Here is a 16843-nt window from a genome sequence, read left to right as displayed (position 1 = left end):
GAAGAGTTTAAACAGGATTGGTTTTAATTCTTGTCAAAATGCGTGGTAGAATTTGCCCGTGAAGCAACTGGTACTGAACTTTTCTTGGTTGGGAGTTTTTTGATGATGGATTCAATCTCTTTAAATGTGGTTGGTTTGTTGAGTTCTTGTATTTCTTGTAGCATTATTGTAGGTTGTTTGTGCATTTCTAGGAATTTGTCCATTTCATCTAGGTTGTGTTGGCATACAGTTTCCCATAATATCCTCTTATGATCCTTTTGTATTTCCATGGGGTCAGTCATAACTTCCCCCCTTTTATTTCTGATTGTATTTATTTGCATCTTCTCTATTTTTTTCAAAGAACCAGTTTTTGGCTCAGTTGATTTTTCTCTATTTTTTTTTTTTTGTTCTGAATTTCATTTATTTCTGCTCTAATCTTTATTATTTCTTTCTTTCTGCTTGCTTTGGAACTGGTTTGCTACTCTTTTTCTAGTTTTTCTAGTTTTTCAGTTAGATCTTTAAGTTTGCTCTTCTTTTTTAATATAGGCATTTAGGGCTATAATTTTCCCTCTCAAGACTGCCTTTGCTGTATTCCATAAGTTTTGGTAAGTTGTGTTTTCATTTTCATTTGCTCAAATTTATTTACTGATTTCACTTGCAATGTCTTCTTTGACCCACTGATTATTTAGGAGTATGTTGTTTAGTCTCCACAGATTATCAAATTTATCTTTTTCCTATCATTAATTTCCAGTTTTAGTTCATTATGATCTGGGAAGGTGCTTTGTATAATTTCAATCTTTTTATATTATTGAAACCTGCATTGTGATCTAACATGTGGTCTATTCTGGGTGAAGATCCATACGCACTTGAGAAGAATGTAGAACCCACTGAGTTTGGATGCGGTGTTCTATATATGTCTACTAGGATCTAGCTTGTTTATCATATTGTTCAAATTCTTTGTTTCCTTGTTGATCTTCTGTCTAGTTGTTCTATCTAATGTTAGTGGTGTGTTGAAGAGTCCAACAATTATTGTAGAGATGTTTATTTCTCCCTTTAGTTTTTCCAGAGTTTATCTCATATATTTTGGGGCATCCTTTTTAGGTGCATAGATATTTATGAATATTATATCTTCCTGGTGGATTGTCCCTTTTATTAATACATAATGGCCTTCTCTATCTCTTATAACTTTTTTGGACTTAAAGTCTGTTTTGTACAATATTTGTATAGCTACTCCTGCTCTTTTCTGGTTAATATATACCTGAAGTATCTTTTTCCAACCTTTCATTTTCAGCCAGTCTGTATCCCTCAGTCTAAGGTGAGTCTCTTATAAGCAGCATATGGATGTTTTTTTTATCCATTCTGTTAGCCTATAACTTTTGATAGGGGAGTTTAATGCATTCACATTCAATAATATTACTGTAAATGCATTATTTACTTCTACCATTTTCTTTTTTGGTTTTCATATGTCATACCATATTTTCATTTATCTTTTACTCTTGTGTTTATCCTTTCTGTTTTTCTTTCTTCTATATTCTCCTCCAAGCCTCTCTCTCCTGCCTTTTTCTTTCAGGCATTAAGGCTTCCTTTAATATTTTCTTTAAAGGTGGATTCTTTTTTACAAATTCTTAGTTTCTTTTTGTGAATATTTTATACTCCCCTTCATATTTGAAGGACAATTTTGGTGGATAAAGAATTCTTGGCTGGCAGTTTTTCTCTTTCATTATCCTAATTGTATCATACCACTGTCTTCTTGCCTCCATTTCTGATGAGGAATCCATGCTAAGTCTTACTGGGCGTCCCTTGTATGTGATGGTTTACTTCTCCTTGCTGCTCTGAGAATTTTCTCTTTATCTTCGACATTTGACATTCTGAGTAGTATGTGTTTTGGAGTAAGTCTATTTGGATTCATTCTGATTAAGGTACAGTGAGCTTCTTGGACATGTAAGTTCATTTCTTTCATGAGAGTTGGGAAATTTTCAGCTATTACTTCCTCAAACACTCTTTCTGCCCCTTTCTCTTCTCTTCTCCTTCTGGAACTCCCATGACACATATGTAGTTGCATTTCATGTTGTCTTCTAACTCCCTGAGCCCCTGCACATTTTTTTCCATTCTTTTCTCTCTCTATTCTTTTCTCTCTTCCATTTCAGCTGTTCTGTCTTTGAAATTACTTATTCTTTCTTCTCTCATTTCAAGTATGTTTTGTATGCCTCTAATGTGTTTTTTATCTCACCTATTGGGTTTTTCATTCCCATGAGATCTGTTACTTTTCTGTTCAGGATTTCAAATTCTTCTTTGTGCTCACTCAATGCTTTCTTTTTTGTGTGATTAATTTTATTTATTTTAACTTCATTTTGTGCATTTAATAATTGAAAATATAAACAATTAAAATTTAAAAGCAGTTTAAAAACATTCATTTCTCAATTAAATGTACTTAATACCTATACATTTTTTTTGAATCATACAATATGTTACATAATATATTTGGTTCATAATAATGCAATCATACAGTATTTGTCCTTTTGTTTCTGGTTTGCTTCACTCAACGTAATGTCCTCCAGATTCATCCATGTTGTCATATGCTTTATGACTTCCTTTCTTTTTACAGCTGCATAATATTCCATCCAGTTTGTTTATCCATTCATCTCTTGATGGACACCTGGGTTGTTTCCAACTTTTGGCAATAATGTCTCTGTCATCATGGTGTACAGATGTCTATTTGTGTCGATGCTCCCAGTTCTTCTGGGTATATACCCAGTATTGATATTGCAGGGTCTCATGGCAACTCTATATTCAACTTCTTTAGAAACTATCAAACAGTCCTTCACAGTGGCTATACTATTCTGGATTCCTACCAACAGTGAATAAGTGTTCCTATCTCTCTACATCCTCTCCAATACCTTTAGTTCTCTGTCTTTTTTTTTTTTAAGATTTATTTATTTATTTTTCCACCCCCCTCTCCCCCACCCTGGTTGTCTGTTCTCTGTGTCTATTTGCTGCATCTTCTTTGTCTGCTTCTGTTGTTGTCAGCGGCATGGGAATCTGTGTTTCTTTTCGTTGCATCATCTTGTGGTGTCAGCTCTCAGTGTGTGTGGCACCATTCCTGGGCAGGCTGCACTTTCTTTTGCGCTGGGCGGCTCTCCTTATGGGGTGCACTCCGTGCACGTGGGGCCCCCCTACGCTGGGGACACCCTTGTGTGGCACGGCACTCCTTGTGCGCATCAGCACTGCACATGGGCCAGCTGCCCACGGGTCAAGGAGGCCCCGAGTTTGAACCACGGACCTCCCATGTTGTAGACGGACGCCCTAATCACTGGGCCCGCCGCCCTCTCTGTCTTTTTAATAGTGGCCATACTGATAGGCGTGAAATGATATGTCATTGTAGTTTTGATTTGCATTTCCCTAATCATTAGTGATGCTGAGCATTTCTTCATGTGATTTTTTTTTGCCATTTTTATTTCTTTTTTTTTTTTATATTTTTTTTCTCCTTTCCTCCCGCCCCCCCCCACCCCCAGTTGTCCGCTCTCTGTGTCCATTCGCTGTGTGTTCTTCCATGACCGCTTCTATCCTCATCAGCAGCACCGGCTATCTGTGTCTCTTTTTTCTTTGCGTCATCTTGCTGTGTCTGCTCTCTGTGTGTGTGTGATGCCATTCTTGAACAGGCTACATCCCCCTTCGTGCTGGGTGGCTCTCCTTATGGAGTGCACTCCCTGCTTGTGGGGCTCCCCTATGTGGGGGACACTCTTGCATGGCATGGCACTCCCTGTGCGCATCAGCACTGCACGTGGGCCAGCTCCACACAGGTCAAGGAGATCCGGGGTTTGAATTGCAGACCTCCCATGTGGTAGGCAGACACCCTATCCATTGGGCCAAGTCCGCTTCCCTCAAAAATTTTGAGGAAGATAGCTTTGTCAGTTTTTGTTAGTTGCTCAATGATTTTCTGGGGAAATGGCACCCTGGAGCATTTTTTACTGCCATCTTGGTCTACTGGAAACTGTTTAGCTTTATTTTCATGGTTGTGGCTAGAAGGGAGGAGTTGGGTTTCAAGGGAATTTATCTTTTTGGACATATTTAGCAACCAGGAAAACAAATCTCAAATTCTTTGTCTTTTGGTTTTTAGTTTCTGTCAAGTGATTAAACCTCCTAAATTAACTTATCTCTAAAGGACACTATAGACTCTAGAATCTAGGCCTGTATTCTATCGATATTTTTATTCTTAGCATGAACCATGAAGTCTGGATATAATAGAAATGCAATAATTCTTATTTATATATTGAATGAGCATTCTAATTATATTTTAAAAATAGAATCCTTTGGTAATGAACTAGTCATCATTAATCCCCCCAAAAGGTCTTTTATATTATCTTCTCTCTCTGTTAATCAGAGCTATTATTTACTCCGTGTCTTCAGATGGGGAAAATAATTCGCTTACTAAACTCAGAGTTGTTCTAATTCCCAGCCAATGGGGCCTGATTATAGCTGGTTGCCATGTTATCCATTTTATGCCATGATATTCAAGAAATATTTTAAAGTACAAAAAAAAATGAAGTATGGACATTGTACTATTTTGAAAAAAGGAAAGAAGGGCATGTATATATTCTCATTAGCTTGTGTATGCTTAGAACAGCTTTGGAAGGACACTGGTTATTTCTCAGAGGAGAAACTGGATGACAAGGAACTAGGAGAGGGAAGGAGAATTTTAACAGTGATCTCCTTTGTATCTTTTGAATTACAAACCGTGTAACCGTATTACCTATTCTTCTATTTCTTGCCCCAGGTGTTCTGGCTTGCCGGCTCACTGCTAATCATTGGCTTGGCATCCGTGGTCATCCCCACCATTGGGTGGCGCTGGCTCATCCGCATTGCCTCCATTCCTGGCATCATCCTCATCCTGGCCTTCAAGGTGAGGGAGCTCACAAGGCTCATCCTTGTCCTCCCCTCCAGCACATGCTTCCTACGTGGGAGGTCCTGGGTTCAATTTCTGGTGCCTCCTCAGAAGAACAAGAAAAACGAACAACAAGTAAACAAATAAGAAAACCAACTTGGGAGCTGATGTGGCTCAGTGGTTGGGCACCACCTTCCCACATATGAGGTCCAGGGTTCAAGTCCCAGCCCAGTACATAAAAAAAAAAGTCTGTCTCAACCACTTTCATCTCACACTGATGCCTCATTATCATTTATTCCTGAAAGCCTTAACTGGCAATCCCACCCTCTTTTGAGCCTCTCTAACCCATGGGATGCCTTTTGCATGTTCTCAGGCCACCTCAGACCTGCTGGTTGCCCTTTTTTCACCTGCTGTCTGCTAACTTCTCAACTACAGAATCAGAATCTCCACTGGGTTCTAGTAGAATTCTGTTCCTTGCTCATAAACAGTGTTGATACCTCATTTGAACTAGGCACTGTCACCTCTGTGTCACCTACTCTATGGAATCAAAGAATTTCTGAATTCAGAATCACTTATTCCAAATTTCAACTCAGTGCAGACTTCCCCTGCAGAAGCAGATTTCTGCCAGAACACTTGCAGCCTCAGGCATGTGTCTATTATATAATACAGTACATTCCATGTCCAGGTAGCCCACTTGTTTAGAAGTTCTTTTTAACCTTCAGCAAATTTGCCTCCTTGTAATTTTATCTGATGCTCTTAATACTTCTCTCTGGAAAGCCAGATGTCTTCTCCCTCCTATTTCCTTTCAATATTGAAGAATCTAAGCCCCATCAACCTTTCTTTTCTCTAAATGAAACCATTCCATGCCATCAACTCTTTCTCTGATATGACATCTGGTCCCAGTGCCCTATCCATTTTTTTTTTTCCTGGACAACCCAGTTGGTCCATGTCCTCTAGACAGTGAACTATTGCCCAAAATCACACCCAGGCCTCCTGGTGCTCTGGGACCAGTGGCTTAGTGGGCCTGTTACTTCCTGTGAGTTCTTTATCTGCCTCTGTTGATGTAGCATAGACTGAATTGCCTTTAACCAGCTACGTCCCACGATTGGATCCTATTAGGTTTAGAATCAACTATAACCCCAGGATCTGCTCTTCAGAAGTTGTTTCCAAAACAAGCCTCCCAAATTTTTTAATTGCAGTGATATGTTTTCTTAAATTTAAATGTAGGACTCTGTGCTCAAATATGTTAAATTTCATCCTTTGGTTTTAGCCAGTGTTCCATCTTCCCTGGATTTACCCCTGGGGAGGCAGTGTGGAATATTGGCTCTGGAGCTGGACTATCTGCACATGAGTCCTGGCCCCACCATCCTGGGCAAGTCCATCTACCCCTTTGGACCAAATGAACAGTGCATATCTCATGGGCTGCTCTGCGTGTTCATATGCCTTTAACATGTGAAACACTTTGTATTGTGTCTGCAACATAATAGTGCTCAATATGTGCTATGTTATTGCCTTTTTAACCTATTTTCAATCTTGATCCTTTCATTTAATTCATTACACTTGCATTGAGCATTGACCAATCTCAGGACTAGGTTCCCCACCCCCCACCCCCCAAAATCTGCATAAGACACAAGGAGTCATCAAGGAGCTCCCAGCCACTCAGTGGGAGATGGAGATAAGAATGCAAAAATGATAGAACAAACTAGCCTCGGGTAAGTGCTGTCACAGCTAAAGTTCGTTGGGTGCTAAAGTTCAGAGACGAGGGTGATTTATTCCAGTGGGAGAATAAAATTGGATTTGGGCTTTGGGGGATAGGCATCCTTTGACAGGCAGAAGAGGGTGGAATGGACATTTTGGCAGGGTCTGAAGCACAAGCCCAATTATGAAGGCCCCATGCAGAACACGTCTGGGGATGAGCTGGGAGCCTGGAATGGCTGCAGTGAGGGAGTGCTGGCGGGAGGCAGGCTAGCAAGGCAGGCATGTGGGGCCAGGTCCTGGAGCACCTTGAAGGCCCCGGGCGCTCGACATATGTAAGGAGGAGACTGCGGCCACTGGGGTAGGGGCTGTGTGGAGGCTGGGCAGGGGGTGGAGGGGACAGGCCAGAAAAGCAGTTAGAAGGCATTGGGGATAATCCTAGCGGGAGACGACAGGGTCTGAACTGCCGGCTGGTGATGGGAAAGGGGAGGAGGGTGCTGCTGGGGGAGTTGCTTTTCTAAGGAAGAACTAACAGCTCTTGATTGGATGCAGGGCAGAGAGCACGAGGGGAGGAGACAAAGTGAATTCTCAAGTTCCCAGCTTCAGCAGAGGCCTATACAGAGTGTAACGCTCAAAATATCCGACCCTCGGGGTGTGGCTCTCACCAGTCAAGACCCCACAGCGTGGTTTGTGGGAGCCCCCTGCCATTATCATCCTTTAGGTTGAGGCAGTGTGGGAAGTGGGGGGCCTAGGGAGGGGCTAGGGTGGCAGAGGGTGGCGAGCACTCAGGGCCTCCGGGCAGCGGCTGTTTACCTAAGGGATGTGAGAATCTCATTAACGATTCCATGGGGCCATCCTGGCGAGAAAAGCAGCAACAGCCCAGCTGTCATGTAAGATAGGAGGACAGGAGAAAAACATCCTTTCTTTGTTGCACATCATCTTGGAATTCAGTAGAACACCTGCAGTATTTTCTGCCTTTAAGCTTGCTGCGTTCTTTTCCCACCTCGGGACTCTAGGACAGCGTAGAGTATGGAGCAGAAACAGCCGTGTCCCAGGGGACTACAGCTGCTGTGGCGCTGATGGTCTGTAATTTGTGTCCAGTTCATTCCTGAATCGGCTCGATTCAACGTCTCCACCGGGAACGTGCAGGCTGCCCTGGCCACTCTGGAGGGCATCGCCAGGATGAACCGGTCCGTGATGCCGGAGGGGAAGCTGGTGGAGCCCATCCTGGTAAGTTCCAGTTGTGGGGTGCTCTGCCACCATTGGGGGCTGTTGGAAAAATCCTAGGTAGCTGGAAGGAAGGAGACCTTAGCTGTCTAGTTCCACCGCCAGAGGGACAGTGAGCGAGCACAGGAAAGAGGAGAGTTCCCCAGGCAGGGTAGACTGGTCCACACCCCAGTTCTGGCCAACAGCCCTATTGTCCTTGTAAATTACCTATTTTCACTTTCTCATTCCTAAAATAGGAATAACAACACCTATTTTGCAGAGTTAAACACATAATAAGGCATCATTGTTTATCAGTAAGTTTAACTTAGAATTTTATTTTCTTGTACTGATCTTAGTTTGAGGTCAAGGTTATAAGCCTTATTAAATGAATGTTTTTCTTATCTCTGAAATGGTTTATGTAAGGTAGGAATTAACCTCCTTGAATATTCGGTAAAAATTTCCTGTAAAACTGTTTAGGCTTAATATCTATTTTGAGGGCAATGATTAGAGATAGTTTTAGGGGGAATTTTTTTTTTTTTACTCTTGATTCAATTTATTTGAATCTTATGTCTTATAGTTTTGTTTTATAGTTTGTCTACTTATATCTTATACTTTTGAGTATGTTTACCTGTGTTCTATACTTTTGATTGAGTCAATTTTGGTACTCTATATTTTTAGGATAATGTCTGTCTGGTTCATCTATGTTTTTTAATTTATCAATATAAAATCTCTACTGTCTGTTTTCATTTTTTAATAAATATTATGGAAATATATCATTCATACATGAACATAATAAATGTATAGTAAAACTTGTGAATTTGTTTAACACAAAATGAACAGGCATATCATCATACAGGACTCCCAAAATCTCCCTACTACCAACACCTTGCGTAGTTGAGAAACATTTGTTACAAATTATGAAAGAGCATCATCAAACTATTACTACTAGCTATAGCCCATATCTTACATTTGGTGTCGTCTTCCACCAACCAACCCAGTTAACAACACCCATATTAGCCTTTTATATTTGTTATTGTTCAGGATAAAATGTTCTCATGTTTGTCCTGTTAATCACAATCCCTCATCCAATACTGGATTTCCTATTGTGGCAGTTTAATATTATTGATGAATTCCAAAAAGAAATATTGATTATGTTTATAAACTGGTCTACTCCTCTGGATGTGATACCCTTTGATTGTATTAAATTCATTTTCTTTTCTTAAATGTTACATTAAAAAAATATGAGGTCCCCATATACCCCCATTCCCCTCACCCCACTCCTCCCCCATTAACAACCTCTTTCATCATCCTGGCACATTCATTGCATTTGGTGAATATATTTTGGAGCACTGCTGCAGCACATGGATTGTGGTTTACATTGTAGTTTACACTCTCCCCTAGTCCACCCAGTGGGCCATGGCAGTACAAAAAATGTCCAGCATCTGTCCCTGCAGTACCACCCAGGATAACTCCAAGTCCTGAAAAGGCCCCACATCAGAGATTTCACTTTTACTTGATTAAATTAAGATTAGGGCTTTGAATTGGCCATGTCAGTAGGAGGTCGCATTCTTTCCCCCTTGGTGGGCAGACACACAGAAAACCGCACGGCAGAGGAGAGAACTTAGGGTTTTGATGTTGGATCCCTGAGGAGAGAGCCAAGCTGTTCACCTGATAATCTATAGCTGGCCTTGGGGAGAGCAGAACCTAGAAAGAAATGAGCCCCAGGAAGAGAGACAAACCTTATCCCTGCCTGCAGCTGAGATCAGAAGAAACTAGGACCATAGAGCCTTAAGAGGAAAAGGAAGGCTGAAACCTTGCAGAAACCAGCAGCCATCTTGCTCCAACATGTGTGTATTAGTCAGCCAAAGGGGTGCTAATGCAAAATACCAGAAATCTGTTGGCTTTTATAAAGGGTATTTATTTAGGATAGAAACTTATAGTTACCAGGCCATAAAGCGTAAGTTACTTCCTTCACCAAAGTCTGTTACCACATGTCGGAGCAAGATGGCTGCCGATATCTGCAAGGTTTCAGGCTTCCTCTTAAGGCTCCGTGGTCCCAGCTTCTTGCAATATCAGCTGTAGGCTAGAATAAGCTTTATCTCTCTCCCGGGGCTCATTTCTCTCTGAGCTCAGCTGCTCTGCTCTCTCCACAAGGTCAAGCAAACAGCTTGTTTCTCTTCCTGGGGCCTCTGCCATGTCTAATAAATCCTTCTCTCTTTCCTCATGAATCTGCTTCTCTGTGTATTTACTTCTTGGGGTTCCAGCATTAAGGCTCCAACTAACACATCTGCCTTGCTGTTTTCTCTTAACCATAATTCAATCAAGTAAGAGCAAAATCTCTGAATCCAATACAATCTAATGTACCCAGAAGAACAGACCAATTTACAAACATAATCCAATATTTATTTTTAAAATTCATAAATAATATCAAACTGCCACACTGTGGCAACAGATTTTGGTGAGGGAAGTAACTTACTCTCTATGGCCTTGTAACTGTAAGCTTCTATTGTATTTAGATCATATTAGTACAGGGTTCTTAAAAGGAGTGTGTGGACAGATTTCAGGGGGTTCCGTGAACTTGAATTTTAAAAAATCAGCTTGATTAGATGTCCAACATGATATATGTATTGCCTTGTCAAACACTATACCACAGTTTAATGTACTTATTCAAGATAAACAACAATAGTCTGCACATTGACATGTCTTTAAAAAATAAAATTTAACTTTAACTTTCCTATATTTTTGATGTACTGGATTATTATTTAATGTGTTATCAAAGAAGCACATAAGTATAATATTATATCATATGTTTTTTATTTTAGTAACTATTTCAATATATATAACTGATTTCCTTTGTAATTTTGTTTTATGCATTTAAAAACATTCTTGTGGAGATGTGTTGGTGTGGGTATGATATACTTATTAAATAATACACAGTTTAGTGTGGACCTAATATGATTTTTATTTTGATGTAGTACGTTCTGAATGCAGTGGATAACTGCCTGCAAAAAGGCTGGTAAGGTTGGTGGAGATGGTTTTATGATGCCATGGGAAAACTTGAATCTCTAAATGTTTGCTGAAAATGACCATTTGAACAGATGTTGAACTGTGATAGGTTATCAGGTATTTATATTATGGGAAAGTCGTAAAATGCAATTTTGAATAATCCTATAATTTAATTTAAAGATATGTCCATGTTGAGTGTCATAAAACTGTCTGCTGCTTCTTTCTGAGAAGGGATCCATGGTTTTCACATGACTGGCAAAGGGGTCCATGGAACAAAAAAAGTTAAGAATCCCTGTGTTAGTGAAACCATACAATATTTGTCCTTTAGTTTCTGACTTACTTCACTCAACGTGATGTCCTCAAGTTTCATCCATGTTGTCATATGCATCCCCGTCTCATTTCTTCTTACAGTTGAATAGTATTCCATGGTATGTATAGACCACATTTTGTTTATCCATTCATTTGTGGATGGACACTTAGACTAGTTTCTATTTTAGTAATTGTGAATAATGCTGCTATGAACATAGGTGTGTAAATATAGTTTGCATCGTTGCTTTCAGTTCTTCTGAATATATTCCTAGCAATGGAATTGCTGGATCATATGGCATTTCTATATTCAGCTTTTTGAGCTACTGCCAAACTGTCTTCCACAAAGGCTGTACCATTTTACATTCCCACCAATAGTGAAGAAGTGTTTCTGTTTCTCCACATCCTCTCCAGCACTTGAATAATGGCCATTCTATAAGGTATCTTATTGTAGTTTTGATCTGCATTTCCCTAATACCTAGTGATGTTGAACATTTTTTTCATGTATTTTTTGGCCATTTGTATTTCTTCTTTGGGAGAAATATCTATTCAAGTCTTTTGCCCATTTTTAAATTGAGTTGGTTGTCTTTTTATAGTTGAGTCTCTTTATATGATATGGATATCAAACCCTTACTGGATATGTGGTTTCCAAGTATTTTTCCTATTGAGTAGGCTGCCATTTTACTTTGTTGACGAAGTCTTTTGAAGAGCAAAAGTATTTACTTTGAGGACAACCCACTGTGGCAGTTTGAAGTTATTTTGTGAATCCCCAAAAGAGAAAGATTGTGTTTATAAACTGATCTGTTCCTCTGGGTGTGATACCCTTTGATTGCATTAAATTTAGCAGGGGTATCTTTTATTAGATTGCCTGTTAGGATTAGGGATTTGATTAGACTACATCAGTGGGCATGACTCAGTCCCCACCCCCTTGCTGGTTCTGATGTAGAGGAATACTCACACAGACAGACACTTACAGGAAGAGAGAGCTCTGTCATTTAAAAAGAAAATTTCTCCCTCTTCTCTCATTGTTTGCACTCCCTGTCTATTCTGTGTCTGTTTGTTGTGTGCTATGTTTGCTCGTTTTCCTTTCTTAGGAGGCATCGGGAGCAGAACCTGGGACCTCCCACATGGGGAGGTGCCCAATCACTTGAGCCACCTCTGCTCCCTGTTTGTTGTCTTTCATTGGGTTTCCTTGTTGTATCTCCATGTTGCATCATCTTGTTGAGTCTGCTGGCAGTGCCAGCTCATCACATCAGCCCATCACATCAGCTTACTCTCTTGCTTGTTTTCTTTAGGAGGCACCAAAAACTGAACCTGGGACCTCCCATGTGGTAGATAGATGCTCAACTGCTTGAGCCACACCCATTTCCCATCTCTGTCAGTTTTGATCCTACCATGTAACAGAAAGGAGAAGACTCAAAGAGCAGAAGCCCCAGGGAGAGATGAGACATTTTGTCTTATAGCTTACAGCTGAGATTGGGAAGAAAGCAGAACAGCTGACATTGATATAGGAGGCCCGGAAAGAAACAAGCCTTGTTCCAGGAGAGGGAGGACTTCACTTAAGAACGAAGCCTCAGGAGATTGTGTTCACAGAGCCTCAAGAGGAAGAGGAAGCCCAGAAGGGAAGGCAGAGACCAGCCAGAGATCAGTGACCATCTTGTTTCAACACGTGGCAACTGATTTTGGTGAAAAAGCAACACTGAGTTGGACTTTTTATGACCTTGTAACTGTAAACTTTTATCCCTAATACATACCCTTTATAAAAACCAACAGATTTATGGTAGTTTGCACTGGAAGTCCTTTGGCAAACTAATTCTCTCATTTATCATTTTTTTCTTTCATTGCTCATGCTTTGGGTGTAAGGTTTAAGAAACTACCACAGACTTCTGGAAAGATGGTGGACTAGAAAGACACAGGGCTCTCTTCTCCAGAAAAATAGCTGGAAGACAGGCTGAAACAGCCTAGATAAAGCTCTTCTAGGGTTTTGGATACCAAGTGAAGGCTGAAGACTGCCCAGTGGAGAGAGGGACAAAGGAGGGAAATCATGATGGCAGAACTGTGAGTTGCAACCAGAAGCTGCTGCTGTTGGCACCATCCCCCACACTAAAGACACTTTAGAGTTCTTGGGCCGCCTGTGACTACAGACAAAGGGGGCTCTAGAAACCTACCAGGCCAGGAAAGGGGAGAGAGAGGGACACAGCATAAGGCTGACTCAGCTTCTGATCCACAAGCTTGGTCTGCTATGGCCCATGAGCCCTTCTAGGCCAGCTGGGATCACACACTGGTTTGCCTTGGGTGCTGGCGAAGGACTGTAGAAATACGACCCTTGCAAACTCCATGTTGTCTAGCTGAGACCAATTGTTGAGGATGCCCCAGGGAAGGGGAGAGAGACACACACAAGTTTTGACTCAGGTTTTGACTCCCAAATTTGGTCAGCTATGTCCCAGGAGACTTTCCAGGCCAGGTGGGGCTGCACCATTGTTTGCCTTGAAGCCAGCAAGAGGATAAAAATATACAACCCTCCCAATCAACTCCTCTACTAACAGAGACAGATTGTTGAGAAGTCAGAGGGGAGTGGAAATGTTTCTGACCCAGGAAAAGGGAGGAGGCTGCCAGAGAAGGCTGGAGAACTTTCTCAGAGAAAGTTTGAATTACAAGGCTCACAGCTTCCAGAGAGGAAGTTCTGTTACACTGATCTTGTATGTGTGCAACAAATATGCTTGGACCAGGCATTGAACTGAGAACAGACAAAGAGTGCCATCTGCTGGCAGACCAAGGAAGTGTATGCAAGAAAATTAAAAATAAGTAGGAGAGGCTTTTTCTGGCCTCTAGAGCCTCCTTCCCCAAGGCCCTAAGAAGCGACTCTACAACTAATTACTGGGTCCAGTGCCCAGTTTTGAGCAACTAGCAGGACAATTCAGGTTGAGCCAAGAATCAAAAAGCAGTGGTAACACACAGCCTCCTGCCACTAAATCCCTACAAAAGAGAAATAAATTGAGCATCTGAGTAAACTACATCCTAATCAGATGCTTAGATATCAGCAAAAAATCACGAGCCATACTAAGAAAGTAGAAGAATTGGCCCTAGGAAAGGAATATATCAAAGCCCCAGAAGAGATGCAGAATTTGAGAAGATTAGAGCAGAAAGAAATGAAATTGAGAACAACAACAACAAAAAAGTAGGGAAAATCAACAAAACCAAAAGCTCAAGAACTTAAAAACCAATAACATCATCAAAAATCTCCCAGCAAACAAAAGTCCAAGACCAAATGGTTTCACAGGTAAATTCTACCAAGCATTTTGAAAAGAATTAACACCAGTCCTGTTTCAGTCCTGTTTAAACTCTTCCAATATATTGAAGAGGAGGGAAAATTACCCAAATCAGATTATGAAGCCACTGTCACCCTAATACCAAAGCCAGATAAAGGTACTATAAAAAAAGAAAATTACAGAACAATCTCTCTAATGAACGTAGATGCAAAAATTTTCACCAAATACCTGCAAGTCCAATCCAACAGCATATCAAAAGACTTGTACATCAAGACTAAGTGGGATTTATTCCTGGTATGCAAGGCTGGTTCAACACAAGAAAATCAATCAATATAATACACCATATTAACAAATTGAAGGAAAAAGCACATGATTATCTAAATGGATGCAGAAAAGGCATTTGACAAAATCCAGCATTCTTTCTTGAAAAAAAAAAAAACACTTCAAAAATAGGAATAGAAGGAAAATTCCTCAATCTGATAAAAGGAATATATGAAAAACCCACAGCCACCATCATACTCAATGGGAAAGGTTGAAAACTTTCCTTCTAAGATTGGGAAAAGACAAGGATGCCCACAGTCACTATTGTTATTCAATACTGTATTAGAAGTTCTAGCCAGGGCAATTAGAGAAGAAAAAATATGAAAGCATCCAAATAAGGAAGGAGGAAGTAAAACTCTCACTGTTTGTGGATGACATGATCTTGTACCTGGAAAACCCTAAAGTATCCAGACAAAGATTCTCGAGCTGATAAATAAGTTCAGCAAAGTGGCAGGATACAAGATCAACACGCAAAAATCAGTAATGTTTTTGTACACTAGTACTGAAAAATTTGAGGAGGAAATCAGGGGAAAAATTCCATGTTGAATAGCAACAAAAAGACTCAAATATCTAGGAATTAATTTAACCAAAGAAGCGCAAGACCTATATGCAGAAAACTACAAAACAATGCTAAAGGAAATTTTAAAAGACCTAAACAAATGGAAAGGCATTCTGTGTTCATGTATTGGAAGAATCAATATTGTGAAGGTGTCAATCTTACCCAAACTGATTTAGATTTAATGTAATACCAATCAAAATCCCAACGGCTTAGTTTACAGATTTAGAAAAGGCAATAACTAAATTCATTTGTAAGGGAAAGTATACCTGAATAGCGAAAAGCATTCTAAAAATGAAGAGCAATGTGGGAGGAATTTCACTGCCTGACCTTGAAACATATTACAAAGCTACAGTGGTCAAAAGAGGGTGGTACTGGCATAAAGATAGACAAATCAATCAGTGGAACAAAACTGAAAACCCAGAAATAAACCCTCACCTAAATAGTCAACTGGTTTTTGCCAAACATACCAAGTTAATGTTAACAAGACAAAACAGTCTCTTCAACAAATGGTGCTGGGACAACTGGATATCTATAACCAAAAGAATGAAAGGGGACCCTGTAGCAGTTATTGATATTATTGATGAATTCTAAAAAGAAATATTGGATTATGTTTGTAAACTGATCTTTTCTTCTGGGCATATTAGATTATATTGGATTCACAGGTTTACTTGTTTAAGTAATTATGTAAACCCTTTGTGCCAGTATGATATTGAGTCCCCACCCTTTGGTGGGTGGGGACTCACAGATAAAAGGCATGGCAAAGGACAGAGTTAAGTGTTTTTGATGTTGGAATTTTGATGTTGGAGTTTGATGCTGAAGCCTTGAGCTGGAGCCCCAGGAGGTAAGCTCACAGAGGAAAGAGAAGCCAGTCCCAGGAAGAGGGGAACCTTGAGGTCAGGAATAAGCAAGCCCTGGAAAGAAGGGAACCTTGGACCCAGAAAGAAGCAAGACCCTGGAAGGGAGGAACACAGGAAGCCTGAACTCTTGCAGCTGTTGGCAGCCATCTTGCTCTAACACATGAAAATAGACTTTGGTGAAGGAGAAGTAACTTATGCATTATGATCTGGTATCTGTAAGCTCCTACCCCAAATAAATACCCTTTATAAAAACCAACCAATTTCTGGTATTTTGCAGCAGGACTGCATTGCAGCGCTGTACTGGCTGACTAATACAACCCCTATCTTCCTCCCTATATAAGAATCAACTCAAAATGGATCAAAGACCTAAATATAAAAGCCAGGACCATAAAACTACTAGAAGAAAATATAGGGAAATGTCTTCAAGGCCTTGTAGTAGGTGGTAGTTTCTTGGACCTTACTCCCAAAGCACGTGCAGCAAAATAAGAAACAAATGGGACCTCATCAAAATTAAATACTTTTCTTTGTGAAAAGGGTGAAAGGGCAGCCAACTCAATGGGAGAAAATATTTGGAAATCACATATCCCATAAGGGTTTAATAGCTAGGATATATAAAGAGATAGCTAGGATATATAAATAGCTAGGATATATAAAGAGATGCTAAAAGTCAACAATAAAAAGGCAAACAACCCAATTAAAAAATGGGCAAAAGACTTGAATAGATATTTGTCCAAAGAAGAAATACAAATGGTAAAAAAAAAAA

The 16843-nt window shown here is 40.2% G+C and overlaps 1 protein-coding gene across 2 annotated transcripts in view; it reads left to right on the top strand.

The window, feature by feature from the left end:
* SVOPL (SVOP like) overlaps positions 1-16843 on the top strand; it is a 150067-nt gene that overhangs the window by 63369 nt on the left and 69855 nt on the right. For both annotated transcript variants that reach the window (XM_071215296.1, XM_058297437.2), the window contains exons 8-9: positions 4754-4879; positions 7658-7786. In XM_071215296.1, coding sequence (XP_071071397.1) covers positions 4754-4879; positions 7658-7786 — 255 coding nt within the window. The remainder of the gene's footprint in view (positions 1-4753; positions 4880-7657; positions 7787-16843) is intronic.

The sequence above is a fragment of the Dasypus novemcinctus genome, chromosome 5, assembly GCF_030445035.2.
Source record: "Dasypus novemcinctus isolate mDasNov1 chromosome 5, mDasNov1.1.hap2, whole genome shotgun sequence".
Lineage (NCBI taxonomy): Eukaryota > Metazoa > Chordata > Mammalia > Cingulata > Dasypodidae > Dasypus > Dasypus novemcinctus.
The sequence above is the reverse complement of the archived record's forward strand: the minus strand, read 5'-3'. Positions and strand labels throughout refer to the sequence as shown.